Source organism: Anopheles funestus, chromosome 2RL (genome assembly GCF_943734845.2).
Source record: "Anopheles funestus chromosome 2RL, idAnoFuneDA-416_04, whole genome shotgun sequence".
NCBI lineage: Eukaryota > Metazoa > Arthropoda > Insecta > Diptera > Culicidae > Anopheles > Anopheles funestus.
Window position 1 is genome coordinate 75,912,889 of NC_064598.1, and position 21,204 is coordinate 75,934,092.

Genomic DNA, 21,204 nt, shown 5'->3' on the forward strand with positions numbered 1-21,204 from the left:
CAAAATCGCTCTTCCATACAATGCGGAACACGATCGCGGTCTGAAATGCGGAAGGGCTAAGGGAAGGGAGCGCAATAAAAAAGAAAACCGCCGATCGAAACCGCGATTGCGATCGAACATCCACACTTTCAGCCGATGGTGGCGCTTGCCTTTGTGCAACGCCTCACAAACACTTACACGTGCTAAACCATCTCAAACACCGGCAATCGTTCATACGCGCTTCTCGGTTAGTTTTTCTGCAGCATCCAACGGTAGCGGACTGCATGTGCGCGGTTCGCTTGGACACTTTATTACGCTCGAATAGATCGTTCCATTCGCGCGCGCGCGTGTGTGTGTACGTGTGTTTGTATTGTGCCACGGTTCGTTCGAAAGATCGGATGGTAGGTGATAGTTCAATTCTGGAGGTGATTTTTGGAACTCGCAAAGATCCTTTCCTAAGATAGGGGTGCACTCGTCTGGGCGTTGAAAGGTTGTGTCTCTCGATCGCTAAATTTATATTCTTTGCCTCCGGTCTTTTTTTTCGCACATCGCGTACCGCTTTAACGAACTGTTTACAATTTGGCGACCACCCGCAAACATCTGGACATTGAACCGAGCAGAGGCATAAGAGGGAAGAGAGATCCTAATGTAACGGAAAATTCGTCTGAGTGAAATTTAGTTGTGCGGTGTGCAACGTGAAGTCTAGGCCTGTTCTCAAATCATTGGATGGACACTTTACCCCGCGAGTAGGAAGCAAAATATGAACCTTTTTGATTGGACCTTTTTCATTCGCACTTGCACACAAACGTGTCCATCAGTTGACACCGATCGACACCGTGTAAAACGCGTAATAAATAAACGTGTGCGCAATTGAGCACATTCAATGGGATCTTCGCACAAGATTGAATCTCGTGTATCGGTTACGGACAATTAGTGTTGCGCACGCATACACATGAACCGCGTGGACTGTCTCGATCGTCAATCTGCAACCAGGCTGGGATGTTGGTGAGGTTTTGCTAGAGGAACTTAAATGGCCCATTCATCCCCTGTGGAGTTGTTGGCTAGAACGGGCCTCCGCATGTGGTCTTTTGGATATTAAAATTCCACATACCAATAACCCATTCCGCGAGCGTTTTCCCTTTTTTCGCATTCTGGCTTTGTGTGCAGTGTTGTTTATTTTTAAACTTTCCACTATTCGATCGTACCGGCCTGTAAGAATCAAACGCATGAATTGCCCAATATTTCCAATAGCAATTTGCAATGAGTTGGTGGGACGGAGTAGCTAAACCCATATGGTATGTGACATTTCTTTCGATCGGTTGGCATTTTTGTGACAGAGCAGATTAATTGAGCCGATTAATCATGCACGCATTAGGGAAATTGAAACACCCCACACTTACAAACGACATCAGTGGAAAAGTGCGGGATTTCCCAAATGTCGTACGGGGTTTGGCAATGGCGACGCATGGTCTTTTACGATCGACGCTCGATCACTTGTTTTTATTCTGTTTGTTGCCTTGGTAAGAAACGAAAACACACATTAAACAGACCGTCGCGATGGTCTACACCCCGTGTGCCATATGGGACATACGTTTCCTCACTCTCTTTTTTTTCCTGCTGTTTTGATCGTCATGTCGTATCGTTAATTGACCATATGTCACCGTCACGGCACAAGGTTCAGAATGGTGTTGCTCTATTCTTTTACAATGATTATAGTATAGATGGAAGATCGGTGATCTTCATTGATTCATTTCCATCACTGACCTCATCAACTGGTTCCGATTTGTGTACCAGCTTTAGCTAAGCGTAATCTATACTTTTCGGCAAATCGCGACACGGTCAAAGGGAGCCGTTCGCATACGTGGGGGGGTGTGATACTATTTTTGTCTCAACAAATTTCTCCAACCAACCGGAATTTATGATTCTACTACACCCGTTCACTTTTTGGCAGCGGACGAGAAACAAAATCATCTCGAAGTTGCCGTGTCAACCCGAATGATGGACGTCTGCACAGGGGTGGGGAGGTTACTACATTTTCTAGGAAAACTTAAGCTTCTTACAACATTCTCACAGTGGCGAAATGGTGAAACTAACGATCGAGCGAGAAATAGAATGGAGTGACGGAAAACACTAAAACAACTCTCGCATCTTTCCCCAACCGTAACCGTCTACCCATGATGGCAATTATTTAACTCCTACACTTGGTCCACGCTGGTGTTGGGGAGGCTTGTTGGAAATGAAGACATTGCGGTCAGCTAGGTGGAGATGGTTCCGAGACTGCACGAAAGTTATGAAATCATTACCTTTATTGTTATTAATGGTGACCAATTTGCGAAATGGCCGTGTGTCGATGCACTGTGCAATCGTCCGGATCGGAGAAACTGCACCCAGGGACGTTCCCTTCTCCTATTGCGTGGCGTGCTGTGGATGATTTTATTAGTTACTAAAGATGTTGTCAACGAACCTTACGGTGCTCCGTTCGTTCTGCAAGATAAAGATGCTTCGTTTAATGGCTGAGTTTTTAGCACATCAGACGAACTGATAAAGACTCCGTTTGTACAGACTTGGACAGACAAAGATTCTTCCGTTGATTGACATGGAATCTGGGTGTCGTGCTGATAAAGATCAGCATAAGTTATCTCGTTGCGAAAATATGATCGATCGCTTTTTATCGCATTACGGGAAAACCATCGATCATGGGAAGAATATTCACATTGAAATACATAATCTGCCATTTCTTGCACTTACTGCTGATCTTCCAAACTGACGACCATCGCCCAAAAAATAACCATCGGCAGTAGAACCAATTTCTACAAAACCCACTAGCGGATCAAATTCTGCTGACGATGGATTGTGGACTACCATACCCCAAATCGTACCAACAAAACAAAAAAAGAGAGTTGCAGAAAATCCATCCATACACACACGCCTCAAAAGTCAATCGTCCTTTCACAGCGATCTTTCACGTCCGGCCCATAACGATCGCTGTTGGTTGTTTTTTCGTTTACATTTTCCGCAAAAGAAAAGCAAAAGCATAACCTCAAACTGGGGAAGAAACTATGCAAAAAATCTGCAAACTCAACGACACCCCAAACACCGGCCCACGTTGTTGGACAACGTTTCGGTTTACCCATGGCGTCCCATTCACCGCGAAGTATATAGAAGGGTGTGTGGATTCCTCCTATTGCTTACGTTCGGTAGTTTTCGTCCCAATTTGTGGCCAGTTTTTTTTTTGTTATTTCGTTCGTGCTACCCCGGGTACCGAATGTTTTCACCAAGTTTCGTCGGTTTGGTTCGGTGTGTAGTATTTATAATTTTTCCTCGCACACACGTCGTTGTCGGCTGACGGCGGTTAGGGACACACTTACGAGTTAGCATGTGCGGTACTAGCTGCGGTGGCAGTCGTGATTCGACCACGCTGTCGGAACGGTGCTGGTCCTCCTGGTCTGTAACCGGTGTGTCGTGCCCGGGCACTGCGTGGTGTGTTTGCTCCCTAAAAAAAATCCTAATGATGCCCTCCACGAACAGACATTTGTGCTAAATTGTACTAAATGTAGTGTACACAGTGTTGCAATAAGTAGATAGTGTCGAATCTACCCGCTCCTATACGACAGCTCCCAGTGCTAGTGTGTGCTAGTAGTGATCGATGTACTAAAAATCCAAGGTGAATACACTCTCGCTTATAGAGTCTCGCCGATGGTGGCGTTCTTCATCCCGGGACTTCATCAGACAGCTCCGGATAGCTTGTATTTTCGTCCGTGTTGATTGTGCAAGTGAGTGAAACGGCACTATGTGCGTCAAACGTGGCGTAAATTTTCTTTCCTTCTCCTCGCACCCCCTGTGTCCTTTTCGGGGAGGAAAACGAGATTTGACCGCGACGACAACGAAGAAACGCAACATCTTCACGATGACAAAGTAAACGAAACTGTTTCGCATGTGACGTGTTCCCGGTTCCCGGTCAGTTGTTGGAACAGCAGTGAGTGCAATAAACGGACGGATTTTATTTAATCTCATCATCGTTCGCTCTGTCGGCTAAATGCTTCCGTCTCGAGGATCCGTGTGTGGGCAGAACCGTCTGCGTACCATTTGGAAGTGATAGTTTTTATTTCTTCTATATAATATACAGTTTTCCTTTGCGGCTTTCGTTGTCTTTTGGGCCTAGTGTGCGAGACGAGAATTGTTCTTCGCAAGTGAGTGTTTATTAATTGTGACGTATCCAACGATAGATGTTCGCATTGCCTTTCCGAACCCCGGACTATACGGCACAAAAAGATATGGGGAAGATCAAATATCAAAAGCAAGCTTGTTACCGGGGCGCCATGAACTGTTTGCAACACGGTCATGATCGCTTTTGAATCATCCACAGTTTCACGCCCAAGCCGAACCGGTAACCGTTGTGTGTAAGTGATAAATAGCATATTAGTCACTATTTGCCAGCGACCTCCGTCAAACACACATCGACTGTGAATGGTTGTTTTCAAAGTCAGTTTTTTGTTGCTGTTGCGTACTTACACGACCTAACCATGCGAATTCAGCAGATTTGCTACCGTTCATTCCGTTACAGCTTGGCGAATTTCGTACGCAATGGCAAGCGCCTTCGTGGATAGGCAAAAATTATTTTTAAATGCACCATGCTCCTTCCACTCTAGTCTAGTGCACACACCGAACGGGCACGCAAACACCCAACACCAAACCACAAATGTCTCGCTGCTGATCGCTGCTTTCTCGGCTTCCGCCATCGGATTCCAGTGTTCCGCATGGTAATTTAAGCGTCATTTATCGTTCCTTTCTCTACCAAACACACCGGATGCAAGGGCTTGTGTTTTGTGGTGCATGTTTCTGTTGCAAATTCCCCCTTTCCCTTTCATCTGCAAATCTCATCCAAGCGCTTGTGTGCTGGCAGGCAGCGTGCTCGGTGCGTTTTTCCAGCGCTGGACCAATCTTGCAGCCAGCCTGCAGCTTGGGTGTGATGACATCAAATTATATTAATATATTGAACGGAAACGGTAGCCCGTCACGCTTGGGTTTGAGTAATTGCTTGATGCGTCGTCTGAAATCCCACGAGACGCGTGTAAATCAGAGTCGGTTGCGTTCGCATCCACGAAGAACGCTACGGCAAATAAGTGGTGGAGTGTGTGTTTTGCGTGTTCAGGCAGAAGAAAGTATCAGGAACAGTGTGGATGTTTACTCTCCATGGCTATTAACCTCTTTCTAGGATGGGAGGATGTGAATGATCTGCATAAGCTGTGGATTTGCGTAGGACCGTTTCAAGTATCGAAACGTTGTGCTTGAGATTGTTTGGCAATATTAACAATGTGGTGTACGAGCAAATTAGGTTCTTCTATATGTAGTTGCTGCCTGTTTATGCCATAAACGACGAAGCTACGAAGCTAAATTACGAAGCTACAACACCGTGTCATTCTCATGACGTGACCAACCTCACTAGAGACTGTTTAATGTACTTAATCTTTCTCTCGAACATGAATAGGAATGCTTCGTTAATTCGGAACAGGATCGTGGTCTATGGCCAGTGAGATGAGTTTTTTTACATGCAGTTTGTTTTTCCTATCAAATACTAAGTATCAATACCGCTTTCCTTCATTCCTGTCGCTTTATTGTAGCAGGTTATAATAAAACATCGTCCGCGAGAGAACTCGACACACTCGAGGCGTTCTTGGTCGGTTATTTACTACTTTTAGATGCAACTATCGTAAAACCTGATGCCTTTCATACATTCAAACCTCTCCGAAAAATTCCCATGCCACAGTTACCAGGAAATGAATGTGAAACTGTCAACGCGTGGTACGCCTTCCTCGGGAACGGCCACGATGCGTTTAGTTTTATGGCACTCACTTTTCATTTGCCTCGTTTCTCATTCCGTTCTAATGCATCCAGGCGATCTAACTTACTGGTTTGATGGTGTGATTTTAATTGCGCCCTCGAACGATCACGTGCACTGTCCGGATAGACAGGCTAACAAGGTGCAGATAGAATAAAGTAGCCTCGCATGGAGGAGGTCTTCCGTTGGATGATGTTTCACTTCTACAATTTGATGAAGTTTTCGTCTCATTCTCATGTGCATTCCTTGTATGTTGGTGAGCCAATTTCAGGTTAGAATATTTGGGAGGAACCTTATGTTACGCATGTAATTGGGGTGATTTACGTGACTCATAAGATGAAAAACATGCCGAACAAGATTCTCAGTTCAGCAACTAATTGCCATGGATAGTTATTTTAAAGGAAAATTAAACCTAAATCATAAAGCGATCGTAATGTTATTCGTTTTACAGCTGCACATTTTCCCTGACAAGAAGCAATATTATTTATATCATCTGGCTACATCCGGCACGTTGAAGTATGTCGAAATTGCAATTCTCCCTTGTTGTAGCCAGTTGGAAATGTATGCAACAAACTGTTGGCCATCATTTGACCAATTGAGAAATTCCAATCGAATTATTTTAGAATAATAGTACCAATTCTCATCGAACCTTGGTTACCCTAGGAATGCATAGTTTGTGTACGGTTGAAACTAACACCAGATACAGCTGTAATTCATCCATTTGCACGTCGGCAATTCTACAACCTCGCATGTACCGCGATACGATTCGTTGTCGAGTGTTGCGGTAATGATCACGACTAGATCACTGTTTACATGTAGGGAATGGAGTTACTCAGGGGTCAGCAAGAATCGTTGCATTCCTAAGAATACCTCCAAAGCAACTATACTTAGTTGCTTCAAAATATGCATCGTAACAAATCTTATTATTTCAAATATAATAAAAATCTCATTTAGCACTGTAGTTGATCGTTCTGTTCGGATTAGCTGTTAGTTTCTAGCACAAACTATTACATTTCCAAAAGTTCACTGTATAGCTCTTATTGATCGAGTTGCAACTAAGTTAGACGTAAAATCTGACAACTTCGTAAAGCTTATCGAGTTTTATCACATTTTCCGCTCGTCCAATTTCTATACGCTTCTGGAAAATTTGCCGACCACTGCATTCGAAACCAGTTACACTTCCTGTAACGCTCAAATAGTTTGGTTTACTTGAAGGACATCAAATCATCATCAGCAAATCGTGGCCTTCACAGGTAGGGAGCAGTAGAAGTGCTCGTCAAGTATGGTCCGGGTTTGTTTGTGGAAAATTGCGATCGACTAATGGATTCTGGTGGCCAACAATGTTTGTTTATCTGGCAAACGATTGAATTGTGTCGGAAAACGTCGGAGAACCACAAAGATTCGGCCAACCGTTGTATAAATAAATGAAATGGTTTTCTTCTTGGGCGTTCTAAAACTTACCTTCCCTCAACAAACATTCAATTGTGTACTTACAAATTGATACCCTTTATTAGTCATAAAATCTTTATACCACGAATTTATTATGCTATGATGAAGGGAGTGAAATGAAAGATTTAAAAATTATTTGGTTAAATAAAGCATTAAAATCTTGATCCCCATGCTTCACGACATTGGAGAATGTTTGCACGAATTGAAAAGCAAATGCATTTTGTGCTGTTTTTTTTTCTTTTTCCAAGCCAGCCAAAACAAACGCCTAACCAAAACCGACACTTCTCCGAACCCGAACGCAGCAAAAGATAAAACAGAAAAGTTTTCTTGCAGCATAAGCTAAAATCCCTGCATTTGGAAATTTATAATTAAACATTGTCGTCTCTTTTGTCGACGTAGTTTGCCCTTCTCATCAACTGATCCACCGGTGAAGTCATACGAAACCGAGTTCTGTCGTCGGAGTGGAGTTTTTTCCCCCTTTACGACAACTTGTGCATCGTCGAGTTTTTCCCATGCTCGTGGTGTGCATAACATGCCGCGGCACACCCGCAAATGCAATGTCGCTTGAACGCATCTTACCGGTCCTAGCATAAATATATGTGAGGAGTTACCGACCATGTGTGTGCGCGCGGTATGCGTTTACGGCGTTTTAGGTATGCGCCACCATTTTAACGCTATATCCCGGATTCTCGCATGTGCTGACATGCATGGTGATGATGATGATTCAGGATATGAAACGTTATGCCACATACCGATCTGGTCTGGGATCCCGGGTTTTTGATGCTGGAAACCGTCGGGTAATAAATCAATGCTGGCAACGCATCGTATTTTGCTTGCAGTACATCGAACCTCTCATGAGACAGATGAGGATCGTTTTGTAGCTTCCTTTCGTACAGTTTGATCGCTTTGTAAGTGGTACAAATATTACTCATAAGCAAGCGATTCGCAAAGATCGGACGTAAATTTAGCACACGTCGCCATTTCGACAAAACAGAGAAAGAGAGGTCATGCAGATGATTCAACAGGGTTAACGAAGGTTGAGTTATTAATCCAAATATATATCACACAGTTGATTTTGCATTTTTTTTACTCCCTGTCGCACAAGAGCACATAAATTGATGCATTTTGTATATTCTTTTCATGGTAGAACTCCACACTAAGGGCGCTGCGTAGCGTTGCCTCTCTAGGGAGGGGATTCTAAAGCTGCTGATTGATGCCCCCGAAGCAACAACCCAAATTGACGTAATCGACCGCATATCGCGCAGCAGCACCCAAACTGCCAGATCACAAACCACCGAACCCGTATCCCGTCCAGTCCGAGGTCCGTCTCAAGTGACTGCCGGTGTGTGGTTTAATAGAATAATGCACCTCTTTGATTCGTCGAAGGGGAACCCGAGAGAACGACGGATTCGCGTGTAATATGAACCGCCAATCCGATGGTGGTGCCAAAGTGCTTGTGAACGCGTACGCCGGGTGTAGCAGCAACAAGGCAGAAGCCGGCCGGGCCAAGTCGAAAAAGTCGTCAGTGCAGGTAGATCGAATTATTACAACAACATTACAAATCTGTTCAATTTACACTCATTAAGGCTAATGCAGACGAGGAATTTGTACGCTGGAGATTTTCTATTTGTATCCCGTTGGCTTTCCTTCCACAAAAGATACACCGAATGCGATGCGTTCCTTAATGTAACTTCAGCCTTAGTTCTGCTATCCCCTAGCTATCGCTCTGCTGCTCAAACTGACACCGCACAACTTTATGGGACTTCCTTTTCTCTAATTTCACGTACGTTCGTTGTTATTTTTAGTCCAAAAATGTTCCTGACTCCCGCGGTTCGACAACGGCGGGTAGTAACGGTGCCGGCATTAGCAGTTCTGCCTCGACCACTTCGTCTACCGGTGGTGGCGGCTTTCAGTCATTCTTCCGCTGGTTCCGACGGGATGAGTCACGAGCGATCGCACGCAGTGCCAGCGGTTCAGCGGTTACACCGGAACTGCATGACAGAAGTGCTCAGCCACGCCAACAACGACAGCAACGTTCCCAGCGCTCTATGGTGCAACAGTCGGATGCTGCTGCTAGCATAGGACGGATCTCCTTAACGAACGGAGCAGCCGACGCTACTACGCCCGGAAGTGGTACGATTGCGAGCCGGCGCACGATAGACAGCACGAGCAGCAAGAACTCAACCACTACGACAGGGGATAGCGTTAGTCAGTCAGCAAGTAATGGTACGCACAGTTCTTCGCCGAGCCCTGGACCGGTGATTGACTGTAACAACCTTTCGAAGAGTTCGAGCTGTGACAGTATTCTCAGTACAGCCACCAACGGGTTCGCATTTGTGCCTCCGAACTGCTACGAAGCGGTACTCGCGAAAGGTAATCCCGAGATTCGTCGCACGATACAGCCCGGTCCGTACACCGACAGCTACAAGCGACGTTGCTCCGAGCGAGACCGTGCCCGAGAGCTTGATCGTAAGTACGAGCTAACGTTGCGCAAAAAGTATCGGCTGTTTGCAAGTCTCCGGGAAAGTCCGGCGAAAGATCAGCGGGACGCAACACTTACACGAGAAAATCAGCGTACGGTATACACGGATCTTAGTTTACCGACAACGACTGGAACTAAACCATCGAACACTCTAGAGATCGGAGCTATTCGACAAGAGTTTTCTTCCGTTGGAGAATATCATAAGATCGACGATCCTTCCAGTCGACGACACCGACGCACGGTAAGTGACAGTTCGAAAGATCGTCGTGCTGGCGCTTACGTGCACGTGAAAGGTAAAAGACGTGCTCCGCCACCGCCACCACTATCACTCGATCGATCCGATACGGGATCGTCATCTACGAGCACACTTACACGCTCCTGTTGTACGCCCAACTATCGGACACTATCTCCTGGATCGACACTATCGCGCAAGAAACGCCCTGCACCGGCTCCACCAGTAACTCCAACGACTCCCACACTTAACGAAGCATCTTCCAGCACAAGCCTTCTGGAGGATCGAGAGATCAAGGCGATCATCGAAGGTCGGCCACTGTCATTGCTGGCAAAAGAACAAACCACCGAGCCAGAACCGTGCATCATAATGCCGCTACCTTTCATTAGGCCACTTTCTCCGCTGCCTAACATTGCGGAAGAACGTGCACCACCCGGGGGACTGACGGAGGAGCAAAAGCAACAGCTTATCGATAATATCCGTAAGGTTCAGTCTCAAGCTTCGGCTGCACCGAATACACCACCAACACCTACGCCTAACACAGACGATCCTTGCGATGTGATGAAAATGGAGGAACAGTTTAACAGAGCAAACGGAACACGCTCCCCAATCCATGACTATCTGTACGCGGAAGCTATTGCCAGTGCGAAAACGAACGCTGTACAGACGACACCTCCACAGCTCCAACCACCAACATCGCCAATCTCCCCGAGACCATGGTACAAACGACCAATATCAGGTATTCGGCAGCAGGAAAGCTCGCTACCCTTTAAGCGGGACATAATTTTAAAAACGATCGACAAACGGAAAGCAGGCAATGGGAAGCACACGAAGGATACCGCTGACGATCTGCCGGAAGTGGGATATTGTAGGAACTCAATGTTGCACCAAGATTCGGCTACAAACGCCAACAGCAGTAGTCCATCATCTTCCCTTGCCGGTGGTGTGGGGAAGTTTAACCTGTTCGCAAAGATTACGGAAAAGTCGGACGACACCAAAAGACGCGAACGCGATGCGGAGAAACGACGTTCAGCCATCGGAATACCTAGCATTAGTGAGCTAGACCGTGAGGCGGCTGAAATCGTGCACAACGAGTACCGATGTAATGGAACGGATACTAAAACACAGTCTTTGGAAGGACAACAAATGGGTGATAAGCAGAAGTCAGCCAAAGAATTGATATCAAAGTTTGAGGCGACGAGTGTACCTGTGGCAGGGAAGGTAACCGTGAGCAGTTCCTTCGTTGCGAGGCGAGATTATTTCGGCATGGAAATTCCCACAGCGTCTCCAGTGTCTCCAACCAATTCGTCCACGAATCAATCAGTTACTGTAAACTCATCGAATAGTGAGAAACTTATCGTAACGCAATCGACCACAAACAGTCCTCAGGAGATTCAGAGTCAGCCTGCGCCCACGAATGGGCTAGCCAAAACGGGTAGCGACAAGAATTTGCTTGGTTTATGGACATGCCCGTACTGTACACTGGAGAATCCTAACTGGCGCATTATTTGTGAAGCGTGTGAGCGTATAAAACCATACGACAGTAAGCTTAGCATTCTCGAGGAACCTCCGCTTCGACCAAACCATCCTTTAAAGCGTCCTATTCCTGATGCTAAAAGGGTACAACCGCCAGCAAATCAAACGACATCTGCTATAGTTCAAAATGGCGGTGAAGATTTGGATAGGAAAACGGAGCGAGTGTTAAAGTACTTTATGCCAAAGCCACTGGCAGCACCGGCCACCAATGGTACACTGTTGGTAAATGGAAACGGTGATGATCGAGCGTCGATAATACAGCGAAAGCCTAGCTACGGTCAAACGAAACCACTCGCCTCTCCTAAGATGGGGGTTAAAAGTCTGCTGAATCGTGTTCCGCATCCAGAAATCGGTACAGGTGCGTTGTATCGCAACTTTAACGCCATTCCAGAGAACTACCATAATGGTGGTGCTGGAAATGATAGCACCAACAAGTTTGACGATCAAAAGCTAAAAGAAAGCCACGGTGTCAGCAACGTAGCTCCGCTAGCTTCACCAGAACCTACCACAGAAAAGAATGATGCGGTGTACGGTGTGTTAAATAAACCATACTCACCGAAAGATCGAGTAAATATTGAAGAAATACGTAATGCACGAATAGCGCGATTCGGAGCAATCGTGGAGCCCGAACTCAACCACGAACCAGTTCCGTTGGATAAGGAAATAATTACACCGAAAACCAAAGAACAGCAAGATCACGAAGCGCTCGAGAAGGAAAAGGAACGCCTGCGGGAGATGATTCGCGCGATGAACGCGAAAGCCTTGGCAGAGAAGTATCCCGTGATACAGAAACCACCCAGTAACAGTGGTAACAACAATACTCTCAAGCGGGATTCGCCTTTGTTACAGCGGAAAAATGGTCTTACCTCGGGAATTCCCATCAGCACCAAGAATCTTAGTCCTGTTCCGCCGCGAAAAACGGGAAGTCCGCTACTCGCACGCAAATCTGCTGCACCTCTCACCATACCCGAGGATGGAATGAGAAAGGAACAGGCCGTGGTAACGTCTGCACCGACAGTAGACATAACTCCTGCCTCTTCTCCCAATACTGGGGCAATAAGGAAGACATCCTTCCCGAGGCGTACCGGTGATGTCGGTGATATTAAATTGTCTTCGCCGGCGGAGGGTAAGATCATCAATCAGGATAGTTTGCGAGGAACCATTCCGGAGACGGTGGCTGAGATTAACCAACAACCATCTGTAACCGGATCGACGTTAGTACTCACCAACGACATACAGAGTATGCATTACGAACCAATGGATGAACATCAGTTCGTACGTGCCGCTGGAAGCGGACAGCGTCATGGTCAAAGTAACGAGATGAGTTCTATTCCCAGACCTTCCGGTGTTCCATTATCGCCTCGACTGCAAGATCGCCACCGGAAGTCGTTAATGGAAAAACAGCAACAACACGACGAAAAGTTGAAACAATTATCCGTTCAGTTACGATCACAACAGGGTGTTGATCGATTCCGAAGCACATTACTGTACTCACCGAATAGCATCAGCCGCACAGGTACGTTAGCGTTGAATAAGCTGCTGCGTAATCTGGAACAAGCCATTGGCGAGGGAGCGCACGATCGCGCAGCTGAATTAGCGATGGATTTGGCCAAAATGAAGGTGTCCCTGTCGGTGACGAGGCAAAGTCCTACTCGTCCAAATTCTACCACGTCCGGAAGTTTGACTGATATAAGGTAAAACAGTTTTATAGTATGATTAGACCATAAGATATCATTATATTAAGGTTAATGTGTTTGTTTCTTCGTAGCCTGAATGTTTTCATTGATGATAAGGTGTCACACAAAGGACCAATGCGTATGACGTTGGGTGGGTTCGCAACACTTGCCCAGCTGAAAGCAAAGCTATACAACGAATACCAGATTCCGGTGGCAGTCCAACGCTGGCGTTGTGATGATCAACCGCTTGAAGATGACGCTAGGACACTCTATGATTATGGTATACAAACGAGTGATCGTACACTGTTTGTGTATATAGTGCAACCACCCGTTCCGGCTAGAGATCACAAACCCCCTTTATTACTGCAGCAAAGTTTCAGCAATGCCGAGGTAAAGCTCCTGTCCGTATCCTCCGAATCTGATGGTGAGCATTCAGATACACAGAACGATGAAACCGTTCTTGGTAAGAACATCCTGCAATCATGTATAAGGTGCGCGAAGAGAAGCTAACAACGTTCTGAATTTAATTTATCATACAGGAGCAACAGCATTACCTACAGCTGCACCAAGAGGATCGGCTACTAAACCAAAAAGCGAACCTATTGTGAAGGATACTTCCTCCAACAGTGATGCCGGATGGGCCTGTCCAATGTGCACATTAATTAATCCACTCGACCGACCCGGATGTGCGGCATGTTCCGAGGCACGACCCGTTCGTTATAAAGCTTCCTCTCCATCCGAGCAGATCACAATCACTCCCGAAGATTTAACACGCTTCCTCGACCAGCAACCGCCGCTCGCACCGGGACGAAAGACGAAAGAACCGACAATGCACGTTCAGTTAAGAAACCCCCCTATAGAGACACGAAACGATCTAAACCGTATCTCCTCTAATCGGAAATCTTCGGACATATTTAACATTCTGCACGAAGAAGGCAAATCGTTCACCACGGGTTCTGTTGTAACGGCTAGCAAGCATCCGGCAGTGGTACAGCAGCCTGCAGCACCAGTTCCGAAACCACGCACAAGTGATCTGATACGACCAGAGCATATTCAGGTGCCGGAACAAAATCGAATCGTTATGACAGCGTTGGCAACACACCGAAGTCCCAATATTACCCGTAGTCAGTATCGTGGGGTGGATAATTTTAATCCTAACTCGAGTGGTATGGTTAAACCAGAACGACCCATCATAACGACGGCTAGTCCGATTGTGCGGGCGGTACTATTGAAAAGTTCCTCGGGTGACAAAACGCCAGCAGTTCGATTCGGTCGCAATGGACTTGCGCTGCCGGAAGATGGGACGGAGGTAACGCCTAATCACTACACGGAACTAGTCAATCTCGATAATGCGGATCTGATTGCGAACATTGAACCGTTCGAGTGTCCGATCTGCTTCGGTGCGTTCCAACCGTACGAAGGCATTGTGCTGCGTGATTGTCTGCATTCGTTCTGCAAACAGTGTCTGATCAGCACGATCCAGTACAGTGAGGATGCTGCGATACGTTGCCCGTACAGTGACGCCGTATACAGCTGTGAAAGTGTTATACAGGTAAGAACACACGGGGCTGCTCAGAGGTGATCTTGTTTTAGTACAAAAACTCCACCTTTTGCATTGCAGCAACGCGAAATTAAAGCTCTTGTCAGCAAGGAACTGTACGAGGCCCATCTTGCAAAATCAATCCAACAGGCGGAAAGCACTATCGACAACACGTTCCACTGTCGGACGCCGAACTGTCGCGGATGGTGCATCTACGAGGATAATGTTAATCAGTTCAAGTGTCCCGTTTGTAGGATCGTTAACTGTCTTACTTGTCGGGTAAGTCCATTATTGCGCGTGTGCTTAGGTAGTCAGGATTCACCTTAACATTGAAACTATTAACCATCACACAGGTTATTCATGATGGGCTCGATTGTAAACAGTACCAGGACCGCATGAACAGTGACTGTGATACTAACTTAGAAGCGCGACGGACCAAAGCAATGCTGCAGGAGATGATCGAGAAGGGTGAAGCGCTTAACTGCCCCACGTGTCAGGTAAGCTTTGAGACAGTTGTACGTTTGCAAAGATAGACCATTCCTTAAACTTTGTTACTCTTCCAATCATTCCGCTGCAGGTAATAGTGATGAAGAAATGGGGCTGCGATTGGCTCAAATGTTCCATGTGCAAAACGGAGATCTGCTGGGTAACGCGCGGTCATCGCTGGGGACCGGCGGGAAAAGGTGATACCACCGGTGGCTGTCGGTGCGGTATAAATGGAATCAAGTGCCATCCAAAGTGTAACTACTGCCATTGACCTGAGAGCTAACAAGACTATCCGATCAGGGCTGTTCACAATATAAAATCGAGAAAGGGAGAAAATTCAGAATCAAATGATCATTTTGATCGACAACACTACTGTAGGGAAATAGAACCAAATGTATTTTTTAACCATGAACTTAAACTGGCAAAGAACGATAGAACATGTTCAACGCCCAACTCAGCAAACGTATGTCAAGTTGGAAAAGAAAATGCGAATTGAATTACACGAACCTGTTACGTAATGTAGTAAAAGATGAAGAAAATCGGAATTCCAACTGAGGACATGTTTAGGAAGAATTAATCCGACATTCGGGGTGCGTTTCACAGATCTGTATGGAATTTCGTCTTTACAATTAAGTGATTCTTTCGTTGTGAGCAATAGAAGAAATAACATTTAATGACAGTAAAAGGTGTATTTCATGCTATTTTACATTTTAAAGTCGTTATTTTTTTTCCGAAAGGACACATGTACCATCGGGATGACACACTTACACAATTGCAGTGCTGGTGCAAGCTGTTACCGATCTACGATAAAGTTGGGAGCTTTGCTTGTTCTGTTAGCAGTTATGGCAAGAACCGGTGGATGTCTTACCATTACGGTAGCCCTAGACAGCAACAGTAGACAGTAACGCTGTTGTGCAGCAAACAGTTCGATAGGGGAGTGAATTTCTTTGGATTTACTCTCGATGTCCTACAGCCCATACAATGGTTAAGATTGGTGTACAAGGTTCCGAAACAGTTGAACTCGTTATTATGAAAATGGTAAATCAATACTTGTTCAGCATTTTGTTTTTCTTGGATACTCCATTTGGATGCTCATGCTGCTTCAACGGTGAACTCCCTTAGTCATGTATCCTGATTGCGAACAGGTAACACAGCAGTAAGACCCGACAAAGCAAAAGGTAAAGCCTAACGGATGTCCTTCTTGCAATCCGACGTCTCTGATGGGGAAAGTACAACACACAAACAGAGTAACAGAGTAAGTACAGTGCAGAATGGTAAGGGATTTATAGTTATTTACCACATTGATCCACACTCTTGGGACGAAACTGGAGACGGCACCGAGCTATAGCTGCACGGGATGTTACATGAACGGTGTATATCGATGAAGAGGTTTTGGCTGATTGACCCTGCTCCTTCGTAAGCGTTTACGAAACCTGGCTGTGGCGAAGGTGTTTATATCTCTAAAATATTGTGGAGCATTTGCAATCAACGATCATAGCGAACTGGATGATTCATTAGTTAACCGGATCATCCTGCCACGGTTAGGACCTAACTTAAATACCCTTTTTTCAATGTCTTGTGTTGTTTGTTTTTGTTAGAGTACTGTTGTTATACTCGGGTGGTGAAGCGAATAACTTCCCCGGCGTTGGATTAAAATACGAACAAATTCAGAATTCAATTATAGCTATCATCTAGAGACTGTGCTTATCATATAAAGAGTTCAAGTAAATGGAAGGAGAAGGTTTACGAAAGAACAGGCTGACGCTTACAGGTGGATGCTGAATGTAACACTGCTAAATGAATAATTTCCATTTGTAAAAATTTGTTGACAGCAATAAAAATGTATATATTAAAACTAATTGCATGAACAGTACGGTTTTGGCCGAATATCAACGCATATAAAAGCATTGACAAACATGTAAACCGATGCACGCAGGTTTACGAACAGAGCAAGTAATCAATGACAATAGGCAATTGTTTTTCGTACAAACGTACGTACGTACGCGAAATAGTGTTTTCTAAGGCATAGAAAAGAGATCATATATCCGTAGAAACATTCGAATAAATTTTCGATCACTGAATATTAGCCATATCGTCCTAATGGGAATAAATACCCACTGGAAACATAATATGACACGCAGAGTCGCAAGCGTGCGCATATAGGATGCAGAAATCATAATATTATAGCGTGCATCAATTGATGGAATCGTCCATCATTTAATCTCTCTTTTATCTTTATCAAAGCCTTTCGAATTAAGGCCATTCCTAAGGATATAGCTACAGCTAGAAACCTACTGTACACAACCAAAAACTCTCCCAAGATGCGTCTTTTCCATGTTCTTCCTCCTCTCCTCCACTGGTTCATATGCTCAAAACCGGCAGGGAAAATGGTTTAGATAAATGAAGCTAAATTTGTTAAAATGTTCTTATCTGTGCCTGCGCCGGCCACCATCGTCACGGCTGCGTTCGCGGGAGCGCGACCGACGGCGATCGCGATCACGGTCGCGGTCACGATCACGTTCGCGATCACGCTCACGATCCCGTTCGCGTTCTCGCTCACGTTCGCGGTCCCGACGTTCCCGCTCGCGCTTCCGTTCACGCTCACGTTCCTCTTCCTGCTTGCGTTGCTCCTCTAAACGGCGCTGATGTTCGGCCATGTTTTTACGCCGTTGCTCTTCCTTTACGGCAATCTGATTTTGGGAGGAGTGAAACAAATTAGTGCAATTCTGTATCCATCTTTTGAATAGCACCAGCTTACCTGTTCAGTGGTGAGCGGCAACCAGTATATGCATGGTGTCGTTTTTGTTTTTCTGAACAAATCGTCTAGCAGCCTTATCGGAGGTTCATTTTCCTTCTTCTTGAATTTTCTCGCTGCAAAAGAGAGCACAACGTATTACGCAAAACGAGATTAAGATTATTGTCAACCGCGCTTAGTAAATTTTTGGGAAAGAATTTTGTTTAAACATGGTAAACATGGTGTACTGAGAAACCATGAAATATTTCATTACCAGTGGGCCGTATATGTATTAAAGCCACTACATTCCTCGGCGGGCTGTTTCGCATGATTGAACGATTTTTCGCTTACCTGGTGATACACTTGTACTGCGTCTTCTCTCCCGACCAAATTCACGTTCGGCAGAACGTTTTCTTTCTAAGCTTCGATCTCCAGGAGCACCATCGGGCCGATTTCCCCGTCCATCACGCTGTCCTTCCTCCATTTCCCGTCCACGATCACGTCCGGTACGATCTGCTCCTTTGTCCTTATCAGCCAATGCAGCGCCTTCTCGTTCTCGGTCGCGTCCACCCCTACCATCCCGTTCCTGATCAAAGGCATCCTTCTTTCCTAGATCCCACTCACGGACGCGACGCACAGTCTGTGGAGCATGATGGATCGAAAACATATTATTCTCTTCTTACTTTTTATGGACGCTTCTTTGATAATATTCGTACCTCCTCCTTTTTGGATGCATCACGTGACCAACCGAACTCTTTTCCCTCCTTTGCACCTTCTACGGTAGCGCGAAGAGCGCCATCTTCAAGAGTCGAAAGGATAGCCTTTTCCATCGCTTCTTCGCTACCGAAATCCACTACCAGACACTTTGGATTCGAAACTGGCCAACGGATGCCGTGAAGAGCGTGACGTGTTTCCGTCGCTTCACTGGAACATAAAAAAAAAACAAACAATAAATAGTAAATTGTGTTCAACTTCCCAAACAAAATGGTTACACCACAAGCGCATACTTACTCTTCGTTTTCGTACTTAACAAAGCACTTTGATTTGATTTTGTCAATCCAAAACCCGTTCTCTACGATCTTGCCCGTCCTCGCAAGCAAACCCTTCAGCTGCAGCACAGTAAAAGGACGGACCAGGTTCGTGATATATAATATATTGCTCGTAAGATGCTTGGCGGGGCTTGGTGGTCGTACAACCGGTGCCGTTGTACCGACCGTGCTTCCATCGTCGCTTACGATGCTGATCTTGCGGGTCAGAGCGATCTTTTCAGCAGCCAGCTTTGGTTTACCAGCTAACACCATCGAAACATCACCATTGGTATCACCATCGGTTCCTTCGACAGCAATATTTTCTTTTTCCGCCGACTTCGATAAACGACGTCGCTGCGGTAATGCTTGCTGTTGCAACGATTCGTTCGATTCGCGAAGCTTACGCCTGACACGATCCTTGTCGTTTTCATCGGCACTCGGCGTTTCGTCTGCACCTTCTGGTTCCGACGAGGATTCCAGCTTTACATCTGCCAACGGGACGGGTTTTACGTCCGAGATAATATTCTTCAACGAATCCGTCGAGATGGTGATGACGGCCGGTTTGCTATCGACATTCTTAGACGATAGCCAACGACGCTTACGCTGAAGGGGCCGAATACGTGGTGCTTCCTTCACAAGTACTTCCTCCTTGGTGTTCGATTCCGACATACTCTGATCTGTGTCCTTTATTTCGCCCGCTTCCAATTCTTCCTCTTCCTTCTGATCCTCCTTGCTGGGAGGAACAACTTGCAGTATTCGCTCAACACCGGGCGGTTCTGTGACAGAATCTTTCTTTGTGCGAACCGTCTCGGCAGCATCATGCTGCTCGTCCTGGTGTTGTTTATTAGCTGAATCAGTAATCTTTGATTCCTCTTCAGTGCCAGACGTGGCAACGTCCGCGTCCATCGATTCTTCCGCAGTTGCAACACGTTCCTGTTCCAGGGCTTCCCTTTCATTTCTTTTTGCCGCTCTCGGATCGACATCTTCATCCCTATGCTCTTCTTCTGGTCCACTTTCGTTGGATTCGCTTTCTTGCCTTGTTCGAGAACGATTGTTAACGACCGTTTTGCTATCATCGCGAGCGTCTTCCGGTTCATTTATTTTTGACCTGTCGTTGCCTTTATCTGTCTCTTCTTCTTCCTTCTTCTCCTCTTCATCACCATTTGTATGACTTACCTTTTCTACGGTTGCTTCCGATGACTTCGTCTCTGGTTCCGAATCTTCTGCCTTTGCAATGGGACTTTCATTCCTTTCCTCGTGCTCTCTATTACCGGGACGTGCAGATAGCGTTGTCTCACTTCCGTCTTGTTCGTCTTGAACTACATTTTGTTCGACCGTATCAGATGATTGCAGCTCTTCAGCAGTTTCTTCCGGAATCGGTTCCATCACCTCCTCGGTCGTAACTGTGTCGACCGCATCAGGCTGGTCGACGATTGGTTCCGTTTTATTTTCTGCTCCATTTTCTTCTACTTGCACAGTCTCTGACGGCAATTCTTCTTGCGTTTCTTTCTCTCGGCGACTATTACGACGGGTGCGGGACGGTGTAGCTTCTTCATTCTTACGGCGCGAAGAAGTGCTTCTGCCGCGACCTCCGCGAGCTCTCGCGCTTCCTTTACGGCTAGTAGTTTCCTCCTCCGAGCTACTGTTTTTCTCCTCATCCTGCGTACTGGCACTAGCGCCATACTCCCGGTCATCCGTATCTGGTTCCGGTTCAGGGGTTTTTGACGGTGAGCGGCGAACGCGACCGCGGGTGGAACGACGTGGTGTCGATTTTTCCGGTGTACTTACACCGCCGCTTGTTTTACGACGCATTACTGAAAGAAAATAGCACACTTAATGACGCCTTCAAACACAAGCACAGGCAAAGGGGTTTTTTTATTGGGGTACAAGTGCAACACCGGCGGCCATAGTGAAGTGTTGGAAAAGTGAAAAATACAAGCGCCAAGAAACATTACCAGTTGTTCAGATGTTTTCCAGGCAGCGCAGACTTTCCGATTAGCACTTCAATTCTAAACGTAGCGTAAACTGGTAATAATTATTCTTTTTATTCTAATAACAACCGAAATTCGGTGCCGCACATAAAAGCTGAGTCCTTTTTTTGTTCGCGTCCATTTAACAGCAATGACAGCCGTCAGATGTGTCGGAAATGTGATTGAATTTTGGGCTAGAAACTCAATCAGGCCCAGTGTGCAAATTTTCTGAGAATGCTGATCAAGTTTCGAA

At 45.9% G+C, this 21,204-nt stretch overlaps 2 protein-coding genes across 7 annotated transcripts; one reads left to right on the top strand and one right to left on the bottom strand.

Moving 5' to 3' along the window:
- Positions 1 to 226: 226 nt before the first annotated feature.
- LOC125763889 (uncharacterized) lies at positions 227 to 15,910 on the top strand. Of its 6 annotated transcripts, none has more exons than XM_049427557.1 (8): positions 227 to 380; positions 8,415 to 8,798; positions 9,073 to 13,211; positions 13,286 to 13,656; positions 13,733 to 14,745; positions 14,815 to 15,012; positions 15,087 to 15,230; positions 15,311 to 15,910. In XM_049427557.1, the coding sequence occupies exons 2-8, from the start codon at positions 8,688 to 8,690 to the stop codon at positions 15,488 to 15,490; spliced, it is 6,156 nt and encodes a 2,051-aa protein (XP_049283514.1). In that variant the 5' UTR covers positions 227 to 380; positions 8,415 to 8,687; the 3' UTR covers positions 15,491 to 15,910. The 6 variants fall into 6 exon arrangements, with proteins under 6 accessions (XP_049283514.1, XP_049283515.1, XP_049283510.1 ...); XM_049427558.1 differs by lacking the exon at positions 227 to 380 and adding an exon at positions 1,525 to 4,379 and having other exon boundaries at positions 13,286 to 13,617; XM_049427553.1 differs by lacking the exon at positions 227 to 380 and adding an exon at positions 1,526 to 4,379.
- On the bottom strand, positions 15,889 to 21,131 carry LOC125763910 (apoptotic chromatin condensation inducer in the nucleus). Its single transcript, XM_049427633.1, has 7 exons — positions 20,937 to 21,131; positions 18,965 to 20,795; positions 18,670 to 18,877; positions 18,305 to 18,593; positions 17,978 to 18,090; positions 16,517 to 17,909; positions 15,889 to 16,436 (listed from the first exon to the last, which is right to left on the bottom strand). Exons 2-6 carry the CDS (start codon positions 20,791 to 20,793, stop codon positions 17,646 to 17,648), a joined length of 2,703 nt encoding a protein of 900 aa, XP_049283590.1. The 5' UTR covers positions 20,794 to 20,795; positions 20,937 to 21,131; the 3' UTR covers positions 15,889 to 16,436; positions 16,517 to 17,645.
- Between the last annotated feature and the right edge of the window lie 73 nt (positions 21,132 to 21,204).